General features: G+C 44.8%; 1 protein-coding gene across 6 annotated transcripts in view; it reads left to right on the forward strand.

Annotated features, from left to right (window-relative positions):
- Nucleotides 1-13,338, forward strand: part of bicdl1 (BICD family like cargo adaptor 1) — a 40,390-nt gene extending 27,052 nt beyond the window's left edge. Inside the window, exons 4-11 of one of the 6 annotated variants that reach the window (XR_011985977.1) lie at nt 1,115-1,261; nt 4,148-4,327; nt 4,731-4,949; nt 5,356-5,499; nt 5,581-5,711; nt 6,370-6,490; nt 8,843-9,949; nt 12,329-13,338. Coding sequence is in view for 1 of the 6 variants with exons in the window: in XM_072707835.1 (XP_072563936.1) it covers nt 1,115-1,261; nt 4,148-4,327; nt 4,731-4,949; nt 5,356-5,499; nt 5,581-5,711; nt 6,370-6,490; nt 8,843-9,016 (1,116 nt within the window). In the remaining 5 variants the exon portion in view is untranslated. Of the gene's footprint in view, nt 1-1,114; nt 1,262-4,147; nt 4,328-4,730; nt 4,950-5,355; nt 5,500-5,580; nt 5,712-6,369; nt 6,491-8,496; nt 8,615-8,842 lie in introns of all 6 variants that reach the window. The other 5 variants (XR_011985975.1, XR_011985974.1, XR_011985976.1 and 2 more) reach the window with 5 other exon arrangements.
- Nucleotides 13,339-13,623: the final 285 nt, after the last annotated feature.

Here is a 13,623-nt window from a genome sequence, read left to right on the forward strand (position 1 = left end):
CCACACGTCCTTGGACTGGGGGTGCCAATCAGCACTACTGGAGGGAACCCACATGCTGTACAGAGCGGGGGTGCAGACTGCATGAGCACGCAGGCTGCCACGGCGCTCACTCTTACCGCACCATTTTCCCAATAATCATCCCACATCTCCGTTGGGAAGTCAGTTGGCTCGGATGAGGCTCCTTTTTCCAACACTCTGCTTAAAACCATTAAAAAATAAACCTCGAAACACAGAAGGTGATGCCCATTTCAGGGTAACTTCCATGGGAGAACTATATCTACGGTAAAGTGAATGTGCGTTTTGGTGCAGAGGTGTGCAGAGCACCATTCCAGCATTTTATCCTGAAGTAGGTTAACAGATATAGGTCATAGCAGGATGAGGGATACCAAACACTGGTCTCCTAACTAGAGCAGGCTGTTTTTTTTTTTTAACTGGATGTACTCACGCTGATAGTTTAGGTCAAGTCAGCAAAATTCCTCTCACAATGATGTAAAGGGCATCCTGTACTCCAAGCAAAGATTGATACTATAGGAAAGTCGGGACAGAAACAACCAGAAACGCGTACATTTTTAGTAATAAAGTGACTATATATATTCTGTATTTTTTAAGCACTTCCTGATGCCCTGCGTATGTATTGAATTGGTACCAGGGTTTTCAAAAGGATACTGGGCAAGCATAAATCAATCAGATGTTAAAGATTTCCAGTATTTTCTTCCAAATTAAGTAAATGCAATTTTCGAGAATGAGAAAGATAACCGCCGCAAGACAGTAAACATGAATCTGCACAATCAGGCTTTAAACTACGGCTCTAAACTAAGCTAAATCTAATTAAAAGTGTGTCCGTGCCCTGTCTATGGCGTTGTTGGGAAATTCTTTAATTAACAAGAGGGTTTCGCCCACCAACCACGCGCACGAAGGTCCTAGGCAACGAGCATTCCTCCGAACAGGGGGAGCATTTTAATCTCCTTAAACATCTACTTAGTTCACCTCAGCGCCTGAGTCATGGGTCAAGAGGTGGGAGGGGGGGGGGAAGAAATAGGATTAAAACGGAATATGAGGAATTTCTGAGCAGTCAAAGTGAAGCACTCTGGTTGTTGGTTTTTCCTTCGGGCAGATAAAGATGCTGTCAGAGCGCAAGCGCGAGTTGGAGCGGCACGTGGAAACAGCTCTCGAGGAGAACGTGCTGCTACACTCCACGATAGACAAGCTGCGCGAGCACACCCTCGAGCTGGAGAGTCAGTGTCGCGAGAAGGACCTACAGGTAACGGTCGTCCTGTGTCGCCTTCTTCGTTTTAGGATATTATACATTCAGCTCAATGATGAGAGGATGTTTAAATAACAAATGTTGCTCTGGGGTGGTTTAGCGAATGGCGTTTTGCGTATTTTGTATGTCGGATCGACCTGTTAGGTAAGGGAGTGTATGGCGCAGCGAGGGGGCGGTGTGGGGTTCGCTGTGGTGAATTGATAGTGTAAATATGATACACAGTGCCAGTCAAGTTTGTTTGTACATTTAAGTTTTGGGTAAACGTCAAACAAAGTGTTCATTGTAAATGTCAGAACTACTTGAACATGGGGGATGGAATTTAAAAGTAGGAGCTGGACCCATGGCATGAGCCTCGTGGAGGTCTGGGATGACTGGATAGAAAGGTCAGGGCTACAGGGCCAGCTATGCAGTTCATTAGTGAGCACTTTCAGAAAAGTAGCTCCAGTCCTTATTTAATGTAGTGTCTAGGGTTTGATGTAATCACTGTAAAAGGTGGCAGTTCTGAGGAGTCTAAAATTAAGGCTGTTCTAATTACATAGGTTGTCATCAGTTTATAATAAAGCACAATAAGTTGCTGATTATTGTTTGACTGGTAGTATGAAGGCATTGTCTTTGTCTGTTTTCTTGTCATATGGTATCCTTACTAATCACTGTGCATGTGCAGACCTCACCACTGCATATCTTCTGAACACAGCCATAAGTCTTAAATGTAAAGGACACAATTTGTTGTGTACTATGGGTGTCAACAATGACAAGTAATTACTTTCCCTTTACGTAAAATCAAAGAATGCTGACCCAGCCCTGTTCCTAAAATTTTGTAGTCTGTCTTAAAAATCTCTTAACTGCCATAAATCCCCACTTCTGTTTCTCATTTGGAACAAGACATAATATAGCAAATTGAACTACTAGTTTCTACTCAACTAGAGTATTAGCTAGTTGGCAAGTTTTCCTTGTTCATTTGGCAAAGTGTACCCCCCACAGTGTACCCCCCACAGAAGTGCTCACGTTTAAGATGGAGCAGCCTGCCGTAAGCGCAGGTTTTGAAGGAGGGCAAATGGTTTCCGTCCCTCATAAACATTACTGTCTGGCTTTAATTGAGGGGTTGCTTCTGAAGTCTCATTAACAGAAGAATTCTGTTCATGTACATAGATGATTTTGTGTATTTGTCAACCTCCTAAAATGTTTAATATATCAGGGTGCTCTGCAAGATTATTGTCATTTTGAGGGTTAACCCTTATGTCACTATGTAACATAGCAGGGGGCAGACAATTCAGCGCCCAGGGAGCAGTGCTTGGGGGGCAGTACCTTGCTCCGGGTACCTCAGTGGTACTTTGCTGGTCGTGGATTTGAACCAGCAATCTTTCAATTACAAGTGTCCTTTCCTAACTATTAGGCCACCCATTTTTTGGGCTCTCCTGCTTATTTGTGGTAGATATGACCTGTGCTCGTTAAAAATGCTCTAGGTAAGCAAGTAGTTTTTCTGTTTATCCAAGTGAGAAGGTATGAGTCTGGTTAAGCACATAGGCTACATCAACATAGGTTGGATGTAACCTTGGATAGATCTGTACTGCTGAGACTCTTAACATGAGCTGCCCTAGCAAATTCTCACATTTATAAATGTCTGAAATGTACACTGAAAGTGTCTTTGGGTGAAAATGTCAGCTAAGTAACATAGTAATAAAATACATGAAAATGTGCAGCAGATATTTTTTGACAGGGCTGTAATGACCATGTATTCCTTTGCTACCAAAGCAAACTACCATTTCAAATGGCTTTTCAGCTCAGTGTTTCCTTGGGGCTGTTTTGCTAAGTGTTCAAATATACTATGGCACCCTATTATTCATATCACGGTCCTCGAGGTCCGAGCACTGCTGGTTTTCCAGCCTTCCTTTACCTGTGAGCCAGGTGTGAAGCATCTGACCAATCAGAGTCAGTAATTATTAAACTAACTACCTGGGAGAACTGAAAACAAGGCCTGGATTTGGAATCGAGGTCCAGATTTGAAAAACCCTGCTATAGCATGTTTCAACACTGCATTGTTAATCACCATGCTACCTCCTACTACACCAGGACTAGTAGACATGTATCTGCAGTGATAATTTATTAATCCCCATGTAGAAATCCTCTCTTCACTTTGCCCCATCTTGCTCTCCATGAGATACACAAACACACATACAGGTGAGAGCACACTTTGGAGTAACAGCGCAGAGTCAGCCAGTGTGCGGCGCCCAGGGAGCAGGGGGATAACGGTCTTCTTCAAGGGCCCATGGACATGTGACCGTTCCGCTGAGGCCAAGGCTCAAACTGGTGACCTCAGGCACAGAGGCTCATGCTTTTATGACTAATTATAGATACATATGCTATTTATATTGCACTACAGCAGAATATTTCTCATCTAGGGGTTATTCATAATTATTATTCTTATTGGTTCATTTCGGCCTTACAGATTAACACCATGAGACTGAGCAGGCAGCTGTATTTAATCTCTTCAAAAGTAGGGAGGCCAGTGTAACTGCCAGAGTCTTGGTGCTGCTCCCTAACTGCCATACCTCTTGTTCTCTCTGTATTGCTATTCATTGTAATTAAAGAAAAGGATACTCAGTGGTATTACACATACTGTACGTCCCAGAAGCAGTATGATAAGTTGCATTATACAAAAAAACCTGTAAATGCAATTTCCCTGCTGGTAATTCACTGAGGTAATTCACTGCCCCAATTTGTCACTTATGACATCGTCAATTTTATAATGAAACAAAAACACAAGCTCCTTGGCCAGTTACTGTTAACTTGCTGTCCTTCCAATTATCACACACACTGGCTGCAACATTGAGAGCCCCCCCCCCAGACTGGCTGTGCCACCCTGACCCCCACTGTGCCTGGCAGCTGAGGCAGAGCCAGGAGGAGCTGCAGGAGGTGAGGCTGTCGCACCGGCAGCTGAGCGAGCGCCTGGAGGAGATCAGTGAGGAGCGCAGCCTACAGGGCCTGAGTGTGCACACCCCCAGCCTGCTGTGCGAGATCGAGCAGAGCATGGAGCAGGAGGAGCTGGAGCAGGAGAGGGAGCAGGTGACGTCCCGGGGACACTCATGCGTTTGTGTGTCATCTTTCACACAAACGCGTGTATGCTCACGTGCATATGAACACTTGCTCTTGCACACGTGTAAACACTTTGTGCGCTCTCACAAGCATGCAAATGGGACACCATTTTACTAAACACACATATGCGACACAACTGTCATTTTAGTAGTTCCCAGAATCACATGGATATCCTAACATTTTCTTGTATGTAGGCCTGGTGGTTCTATAGGTATGACTGGCTGTGCGCGCTAACAGGCTAGCCCAGTAGGTGGATCCTCCAAGGCCTTCTGCAGGAAAACCCGTCTCACGGAGACTTAACTGCTCTTTGCCCCATACTGCCGGCGATCAGCGTGCCATTCGCTGTGTCTGATTTCTGTTCTGCCACGCCCAGCTGCGGCTGCAGATGTGGGAGGCCTACTGCCAGGTACGGTCCCTCTGCTCTCACCTGCGAGGCAACGACGTCACCGACTCTGCACTTTCCACCGACTCCTCCATGGACGAGTCGTCTGAAACATCCTCCGCCAAGGATGTGCCAACGGGCAGCCTGCACGCTAGCCTGCTGGAGCTGCGCAGGCTCACGCAGAACCTGCTGGATGGCAACGAGTCCACGGTAATGAGCGCTGCGAGACACACGGAAGTGTATGCAGACTTAGAGCCAACACCTGTGCTGGTGACCCAAAGCGTTCAGAAAGGAGCCAGGTTACACTGAGCATACAAATGGTACAAAAACAGACCTATACCTACTCCATGCATGGTATAAACCAGTGCTTTTCAGCCCAGTCCTTGGGGACCCCCAGTCATTTTTGCTCCTTCCCAGCACACTTATACCAGCTATTCTGTGTTCTTTATTGGCTGGGAGGTATAATCACTGGTATAATCTATACATCTATATCACAAACACTATGCAGATATTCATTTACCCATAAGGACTACTTTTTAGTGTTTGAGTAAATGGGAAGACCCCAGGAAGACTGGTGTGCATGTCTGTGTGTATATAAATACCTGTGCCTATGCAGGGCTCGCGGCGCAGTGACGAAGAGGCGCTCGAGGATCAAATACGGAAGCTGAGCGAGGAGCTGCGGACTCTCAGGGAACAGTGTGAGGGCGAGCAGGAGAAGGTCCGAGTTAGCCAGGAGGAGGCGCTGCATCTCCACAACCAGGTCAGTGAGTCACCTATATGACTAAGACAGGAGGACACTCACCAATGCCTGACTGCTGTGTTTATTCCTCCCCTCTTGCAGGTGGCGCTGCTGTCGCTGGAGCTATGCACCGTGCGCGAGGAAACCGAGCACTTGAGAACAGTGGCGGAGGTGCGGGAGCCCAGCGAGCAGCTGCAGAGCGCCATCCGGGACCGCGATGAAGCAATTGCCAAGTATGGTTATTGCCCAGAAGCCAAAATGGGCAGTAGAATGACCCCTATTTTATAAATCAGGCACTTATCTCAATTATCAAACAGGCACATGGCAAATGATTGGATACTGAATGTAACATTTATAACGTATGTAGCACCACCATGTGGCGAAGAGCAGTCACTGCGAGTAGCTCCAGTGCATGTTCCATACATAACTGATACAGAAGGCACAACACAGAGTGAGCATTGGGTGCAGGCTAAGACACTGGACCAGGATCTCACAGGATCCCATATTTCTCCACCTGACCTGGACCAATGCAACACAACCCTAAAAAGCAGAGTGTGAGTGAAAGTCATTCCATGCAGGACTTGGCTGACGGCTCTCCACACTGCAGATTATTGATGTGATGTTGGTGACCTTCTCTGTCACTAACGGATCAATAGTGGATGACACAGCACATGACCGCTTCGAGCTGAGTTCATTGCTGTCGCACACAAGCCATGACAGAGTGAATAGGCTCATACTCATTTCAACTGCCTGCCTGAGACATGCAAGCATGAAACTGGAGAAGCAGCAATGATCCCTCTCCTGTCTGTACTGTAAACCCCCAGCTACCACTGTAAGTGTGTCCGCCCTGCACCATCCCAGCCCTCTCTCTCTCTCTCCGCTCACACACAGGAAGAAGGCGGTGGAGATGGAACTAGCCAAGTGCAAGATTGACATCATGTCCCTGAACAGCCAGCTGCTGGATGCCATCCAGCAGAAGCTCAACCTGTCACAGCAACTTGAGGCCTGGCAGGTAGGTCAGAGTTCACAGGAGCACAGGTCACATGGCACTGTGCTGTATTGTTGAAATCTTATGCCCAAACTGGGGTTTTTCCAAACAAAATGAAAATATAAAAAATTGTTCCCATTTACAAAGCAGGAGAAAAGCACCACTTTACGAATTATAGGCCGAAATCAGTACTTTCTCAGTTCTCTAAAATATTAGAAAAACTATTTATTAAACACTTTGATAGTTTTGTTGAGAAACATGATTTGTTTACAGATAGCCAGTATGGATTTAGGAATAATAGATCGACAGCCTTGGCATTGATGGACTTGGTAGAAGAAATAACAGAATGTATTGATAATAAGAGGTATGCACTTGGAGTGTTTTTAGACTTAAAGAAAGCATTTGACACAGTCAACCATGATATATTGATTAGAAAGATTGAGAAGTATGGTTTCAGAGGTATTGTATTGGACTGGTTAAAGAGCTATATAACAGGCAACAATTTGTACAAATAAATCAACATAAATCTAGATTTAAGAATATAGCATGTGGGGTACCTCAAGGATCAGTTTTAGGTCCAAAATTGTTTATAATGTATATAAATGATATTTGTGGAGTATCGAATATATTAAAAATTGTTTTATTTGCAGATGACACAAACATTTTTTGTTCTGGGGTGGAAGTGCAGCAGGTTTTGGAGGTAATCACAAAGGAAATTAATAACATTAAAAAATGGTTTGATATAAATAAATTGTCATTAATTTTAGATAAAACTAAATTTATGTTATTTGGAAAATATAAGAGAAATATGGAAGTAAAATATGTATTGATAATGTAAACATGGAAAGGAAATTTAATTCCTTGGTGTGATGTTAGACCACAAAATCTGCTGGAAACCACACATTAAATATGTTCGGGGGAAGCTGGCACGGAGCCTGGCCGTCCTGGGGAAAACAAGGCATATCTTAAATCTGAAATTACTGTATACCTTATAATGTACATTACTTTTACCATATTTGAGCTATTGTGTAGAAGTGTGGGGAAACATATAAAAGTAACCTGCAAAAAATAAATATAATGCAGAAGAGGGCCATTAGATTAATAAATAAAGTAGGAGACAAAGATCATACAAATGGACTCTTTATAAAAATGGGAGGTATAAAATTTTCAGATTTGATCCAGTTTTAAACAGCACAGATAATATTGAAAGTGAGAAATAACTTGCCTCCAAATAAAATAACGAAATTGTTTTCAGAGAGAGAGGGAGGATATAATTTAAGAGGGAATTTAAAAATCCATTGTGTGTTTCAATAACAGGGGTAAAATTATGGAACAGTTTAACAGAAGAATTAAAACAAAGTAAAAATATGTCAGTTTAAAAGAAAATATAAAGTACAAATTCTAAATAAATATGAGGATGAAGAAGAGCAGCTTACCTCCGGATGGTAATGGTAATGGTAATGCTTAATGGTAATGGTAATGGTAATCCCAAAACTTACCTTTTGAAAGAAATGTGTCATTTGGTGTGTTCATTCTTTATATGAAAGTAATAGTGTTGTTTTGTTGTGTTGTCTTTGTTTAAAGTGTGAATAATTGTATGGGGGTGGGGCTACATAAGGTTATACTTCAGCTTATTTTCAAACATAAAAGACTGGAAATATGTTATGTAAATATGGTGAATGTGAATATGTTTGAAATAAACAATAAACAAACAAACAAACACACTTAGTTCATGAGAGCTTGTGGAAGTGCCATGGGGGCATGACTAGGCTATCCGCAGAAATCTGCATTTGTGAAGTTATATGAAATTTTATAACACAAACATTATAGAGTTAAGTCTCTCTTGCATGGGATGGCAGCTTTCCGGACCGGAGAATCATGACTTGGACTGTGTGTGTGTTGCCGTTGGCCAGTGCGCCTGTGATCTCCCTACCTGCTCATCCGTCCTCCTTAACAGGCAGCTCTGTCCTCTCTCTCTCTCCTCCTCCCTCCTCCTCCTCTTCTTTGTCTTCTCCTTCCTCTGGCTGCAGTTTGCCTCCTCAGGGCTCTTTACTGTGTGGCTATTGTGGTTTCTGATCTAGTGGCCTTGACTCCGCTTCCGTACCACCCCCCCACCCTTGTGGTACCTCCCTCTTGCTTCCGTTTGAGGTGAGCCTCCCTCTGCACCATCTCCCCCTGCATCCAGCTCTACATCCTTTTCCTCCATGTCCCCCCCAGTCATACCCAGCCATTCCAAGATAATTTGGAAGTAATCTCTCAGCCCCCCCCCCCCCCACCTCTTCAGCCATTGGTCCTCTTCCTCTCCCCACCTCTCTACCCACCTCTCTACCCATTATTTCCTGCCTCTCCCCTCACACCTTTGTGTCACCCCCCCAGGATGACATGCACCGGGTGATCGACCAGCAGTTGATGGACCAGCACCGGCAGGAGGGCAGGGCGTCGTCACACTCCCTATCCGATTCACCGGCCAGGCGGGACGCCCCCTGCAGGAGGCCTCCGCGCCTAGCCAATGGGGACAGGAAGTTGTTCTCCTTCTTCAAGAAGAATTGACAGGCGGGGGTGGGGAAAGAAATCAACCAAAGTGACATGGGCTTCATAAGAGAGGAAGTCAGGGAGGCAGGCCAGGGGTGGCCAAGAGCGGCAGCCCAGCGGCCTTTAAATACATTTTAATAAGCACTTAATTCACCTGAAACACAAGGTCAGGTGACCTGCTATCCATATCATTACATAAATAAACTGAAAGGGGGGGGCTGAGCACCCTTCAGCTGGTGAGAAGAGCTGGCCACCCCTGGACCAGGCGATGTGTAGAACAAAGCCAGGAGGCAGACAGCAATCTGAGAGTGAGAAGTGAGAAGTGGACAGGCTGACAGGCTGTCACCATCATTTAGCACTTTATCTTTCTCCCCATCATGCACTGGGGGGGTGGGGTTGCGATTGGTGCCCCAGCACGACAAGGCCCTCTAATGGCCAGACCTGTGCTCCTCAGCCAGCAGTGACTAATTTCTCCAGAACTATCTCTCTATTTAAACTTCTGCCTGCACCTCCAGCCAGGAGGGCAGAGGATGGCAAATTTTCCTTTTATTTCCACAAGGGTTGCTGCCAGGTTCAACCACCTTCTCAGGATCATTTAAATATTAGGGGGGGGAGCACAGCCTCTGTGATACTGTTAGCTGAGGACCAGCACTGAAAAGCTGATGTGTGCTGTCTCCAAGAACCTCCCAGGGAGCCCGTCACATGACAGGAAGTGCATCACAAAATTTCTGACAGGTCCCGGCTTCAGTGTTTGGACAGGAAAGAGAACTGCAATGACCAGCTGGGCTAAGCCCGGCCCGGCCCCTAAATGGTCCAGGGAGACTGTGAAAATGCTCGGACTGGGACAATTTCCAGGAGTATCTTGTCACGTGTGTCCCTGAAAAACATGGACTGCAGACACAGTCAGGGACAGAGCACAGCAAAATGAGACTGGCAATCCTCTTAAAACAGGTTTGGTTTAAATTAGAGCAAGTGCAATTGCATTTTTTGTTTCTATAAAAGTATATCTTTGATTAGAAATCAGGTTCAGATACAGCATGTAAGGATTATCAGATAGCATATTTATATTCCATATAGATATGTGTACAGCTTTCCCCTGGTAATGAGGCATACAGGTAACCTCATGTTTGGGAGGAACACGAAGTGTGGTTGAAACTGGCAGCAGGGGAGACAGGGGCCACGTGTTGGGGGGGTCAACCATGAATTCCTGCCAGTATGAGAGTAGCTTGCAGCTAACAAGGGAAATATAGACAGTCTTAATTTGAACTGGCTAAACTGCTACTGTTACGTTACACGGGAGTTAGCTGGCTGTACTGCTACCGTTACGTTACACGGGAGTTAGCTGGCTGTACTGCTACCGTTACGTTACACGGGAGTTAGCTGGCTGAGCCTCTATCGTTATTTTACACAGGAGTAAAAAATAATGAGAGAAGCTCATTAGTCACTCAGGGCAGGACATTTTTTACAGATACTGAATGTTAAGGAAATGCTTGTGTGTTTATATACACATATAAGCACGCTCGGGTATTTATGATAAAGTGCTAAATGATTTGTGGCTCATCTTTTGATAGCAGCGGCTGCATCAGGTTAACATGTAGCCAGGAGTTTTCCTGTTGGCGTCGCTTGCATGCTGTGTTTTTGGGCTCACGAAACATGTTTTCTCATAGCTTCTCATTGACTCGCTTCTAAACCTGTGGACATGGCAGTTATACGCTGATTGGGGGTTAGGGGGCACTCAATGCCTTCGCTGTTTGCTTCCGTTTAAGAGTTACCTGCCAAATGGGAGGCCTGTCATGCTTTAGTGTGAGATGTTCAGCAGGCTGCTGATGGGAGGCTCTGGTTATACCTGAACACAGCTATGCACAAACGAGGCAGGTGTTGGTGAGGATGAACCCAAAGAATGATTTTTATTTTTTTTTTTAAACAAAAAAACTGTTTGGGGAGAAGTATATTTATATATCTATAACTTTTGAATGAAAAGTTAATTTTTTTAGAAAGATGTACATATTTGTTTGTTGCTGTCTTTTTGTTTTTACAAGTAACTGTTTACAGGACGTACAATTCCTGGGGGGGGCATCTGGCTGAGTGGGGAGGGTGCTTCTGAATTTAGACATGCAGGGCTCTGGATTCCAGCATACGACTGCAAGGTGACCCTGCCCAAACGGAGACGCCATTCAGAGGCACATATAGATCAAGGATGAGCTGCCCCATTGTTCCATTCACTGAAGCTTTCCCAAGCTTCAGCTGTACGAATGGCGGTTAAATGAAGCTGCATATAGGATTCGGCTGCCATTATCTGACCGGACTGCTGTTACTTTGTGATGATTCTTGTGCAGCCCATTTGCTGTATTGGCATTATCTGGGTGGAACAGCACAAGAGCACCTCCTGCTGATGTAGGGGTCATAGTGAACAGAAGTCCCCATAGCAGCAGAATGTAGTAGTAGCATTATTCCAGCCAAGTTTAAATGGACAGAGTGCCCCCCAGTGGCTGATCAGAGGTACATACACTCAGTGGCCACTTCATTAGGTATATCTGCTCAGTCACTCAAACGATCGATCCTGTGGCTGCAGCTGAACACATACAGCAGACACACAGGGTCAGGAGCTCCAGTTAGCCAAGCATTTGAACAGCTATGGCTTGCTCTGACATTTTTGCACACTACGGTGTCTACGGTTTACAAAGTCCAGAGTCGTGAACAAAAGCATTCTGTACATGCAACTTCTAAGGCTGAAAGGACCTTGTTAATCAGAGAAACTGAACAGGAAGGCTACAAGTGCAAAAATAACCACACATTACAACAGGACTGTGCAGGAGTGTAGGGGGTCCTACTTTATAATACGTAGGGTTAAATAAAGTGCCCACTGAGTGTAGGTGTCATGCCTTGCTTCATGTCGCTAACTTCCTGGCTTTAAATGACCTATGAAAAGGCAGAGAGGACACTCACAGAGCTGGCCTGCTTGATGGCTACAGTGGGTCTGAGATGTTGAGGTTGGAGCCCACCAACTCGGCTTCAGACTCCCTCCAGGAAAGCTGTAGGCCAGAACAGGGGAAGATCAGCAGTATTTAACCCCATGAAGAAAAAAACCTCAACTGTACCTGTTTACACTGTAGAATGACAGCCTGTTTTACGGTTTACAGATTTGTGTCTTTATTGGTCACGTTCCATAGGTCAGTCTGCCTCCCTTTCCCTTCATTGAGGAGACATTGTGTCTTTTTTGTGTAGTCCTACACAAGCTCAGCTCAGGTGTTAGTGAGCTTCGGTAATCATTCGTTTAAACCTCGTGTAGGATTTTCCCCATTGTGACCAATGTATTTTACATCCACTCAGCTTCCAGAGAGAAAAGCCTGCATGCAGACAAACAGTGGTTACGGCAGGTCCTGCCTGGCAGCAAGAATCAGGCGAACCAGAGGGGCAGGGTCCCAGCACCCCACTGTAGCCAAGTTGAGGGCCAACAGGCAGTGCACTGCTCTGCATGTACCTTGTTGCTGAAAAAAGGTTGAGCACTGCAAGACAAAAAAATCCAGGAGCAGGCCACATGTAAGCCGAGATTCATCCTTACTTCTTTAATAGTTCAACAGAAAATCGTTCTTAACTCTACACATTTCATGAAGAAATCAGTTAGGTCATGACTGAATCTAAAGGTGTTTTGCAGTAGTCTCAAATCTGAAGGGTACAAAGCTAAGATGGTTAAGGCTGTTAACCTCCTCAGATGACATTCATGCTGCTGTGAGAGCCGTAGAACTGACGGCTACGTCGTCAGCTGCCGATTCGCATCCTGGATAAACTCTATCCTGTGTTTGTATCTGCATGAAAGCAAAGGATACACACAATATGAAACGGCTGAGATGGGACTTAAGGCCTCCAGGAGTCCCTCAGGCCTCGGCAGACAAGCTCAACGGCGCCCCACAGAGGTTCCTCAGGGCAGGCCTGCCAGCCCAAGTCTGGCTTTCATGCCATTCTGAGGTTCCCGGTCGCATTAAGTGACAGGCGGCAAGGAGTTATAATTTTGTACACATTTTGTATGTTTGTATGTAGGATGTGCATTAAACATACTAAAGACTTATGCACAAGTGAAAAATATGAATTGTACTGTACATATAACATTCTAGTTTTTTATGATTAAGGGGCACTTTCATAATGATTTCCCATTTGTATATAAAAGGAAATAAAGAGAAAACCATGTTTATGGTTTTATACAATATGTACAAAAGGAAAATGCTTATTTTTTTTAGTAATAATCATCTAAACACTGTACAAGGGAAAAAATGTTTTACACAGACATTTCCAAAATAAAAAAGAACCCATTGACATGCTTCTTTATGCCGGGGGCCACTGGAAGAGAATAAAAATTGCCAAATGTTAAGCCTCCCTTGGTTTATGGATTTACCAGCCCCCACCTTGTATGTGGATCGCATCCAAAGACATAAACCAGCATATAATCAGCAAGGTCACCAACCAAGTTACAGCTGTACCAAGTTAAGCAGTAATTACCTTATCAGACTCTCACCTCAGTCATTTAAGCTATATGAGGTCATAAAAATGTTCACATTTTACAGGTTTTGTGTTAACAGCCAACAGCAGAGCAGCACAGGATCAGACGTGTGCCTGCAGCCCTCACCGGC

This window comes from Paramormyrops kingsleyae, chromosome 2, assembly GCF_048594095.1.
Source record: "Paramormyrops kingsleyae isolate MSU_618 chromosome 2, PKINGS_0.4, whole genome shotgun sequence".
In the NCBI taxonomy this organism is placed as follows: Eukaryota; Metazoa; Chordata; class Actinopteri; order Osteoglossiformes; family Mormyridae; genus Paramormyrops; species Paramormyrops kingsleyae.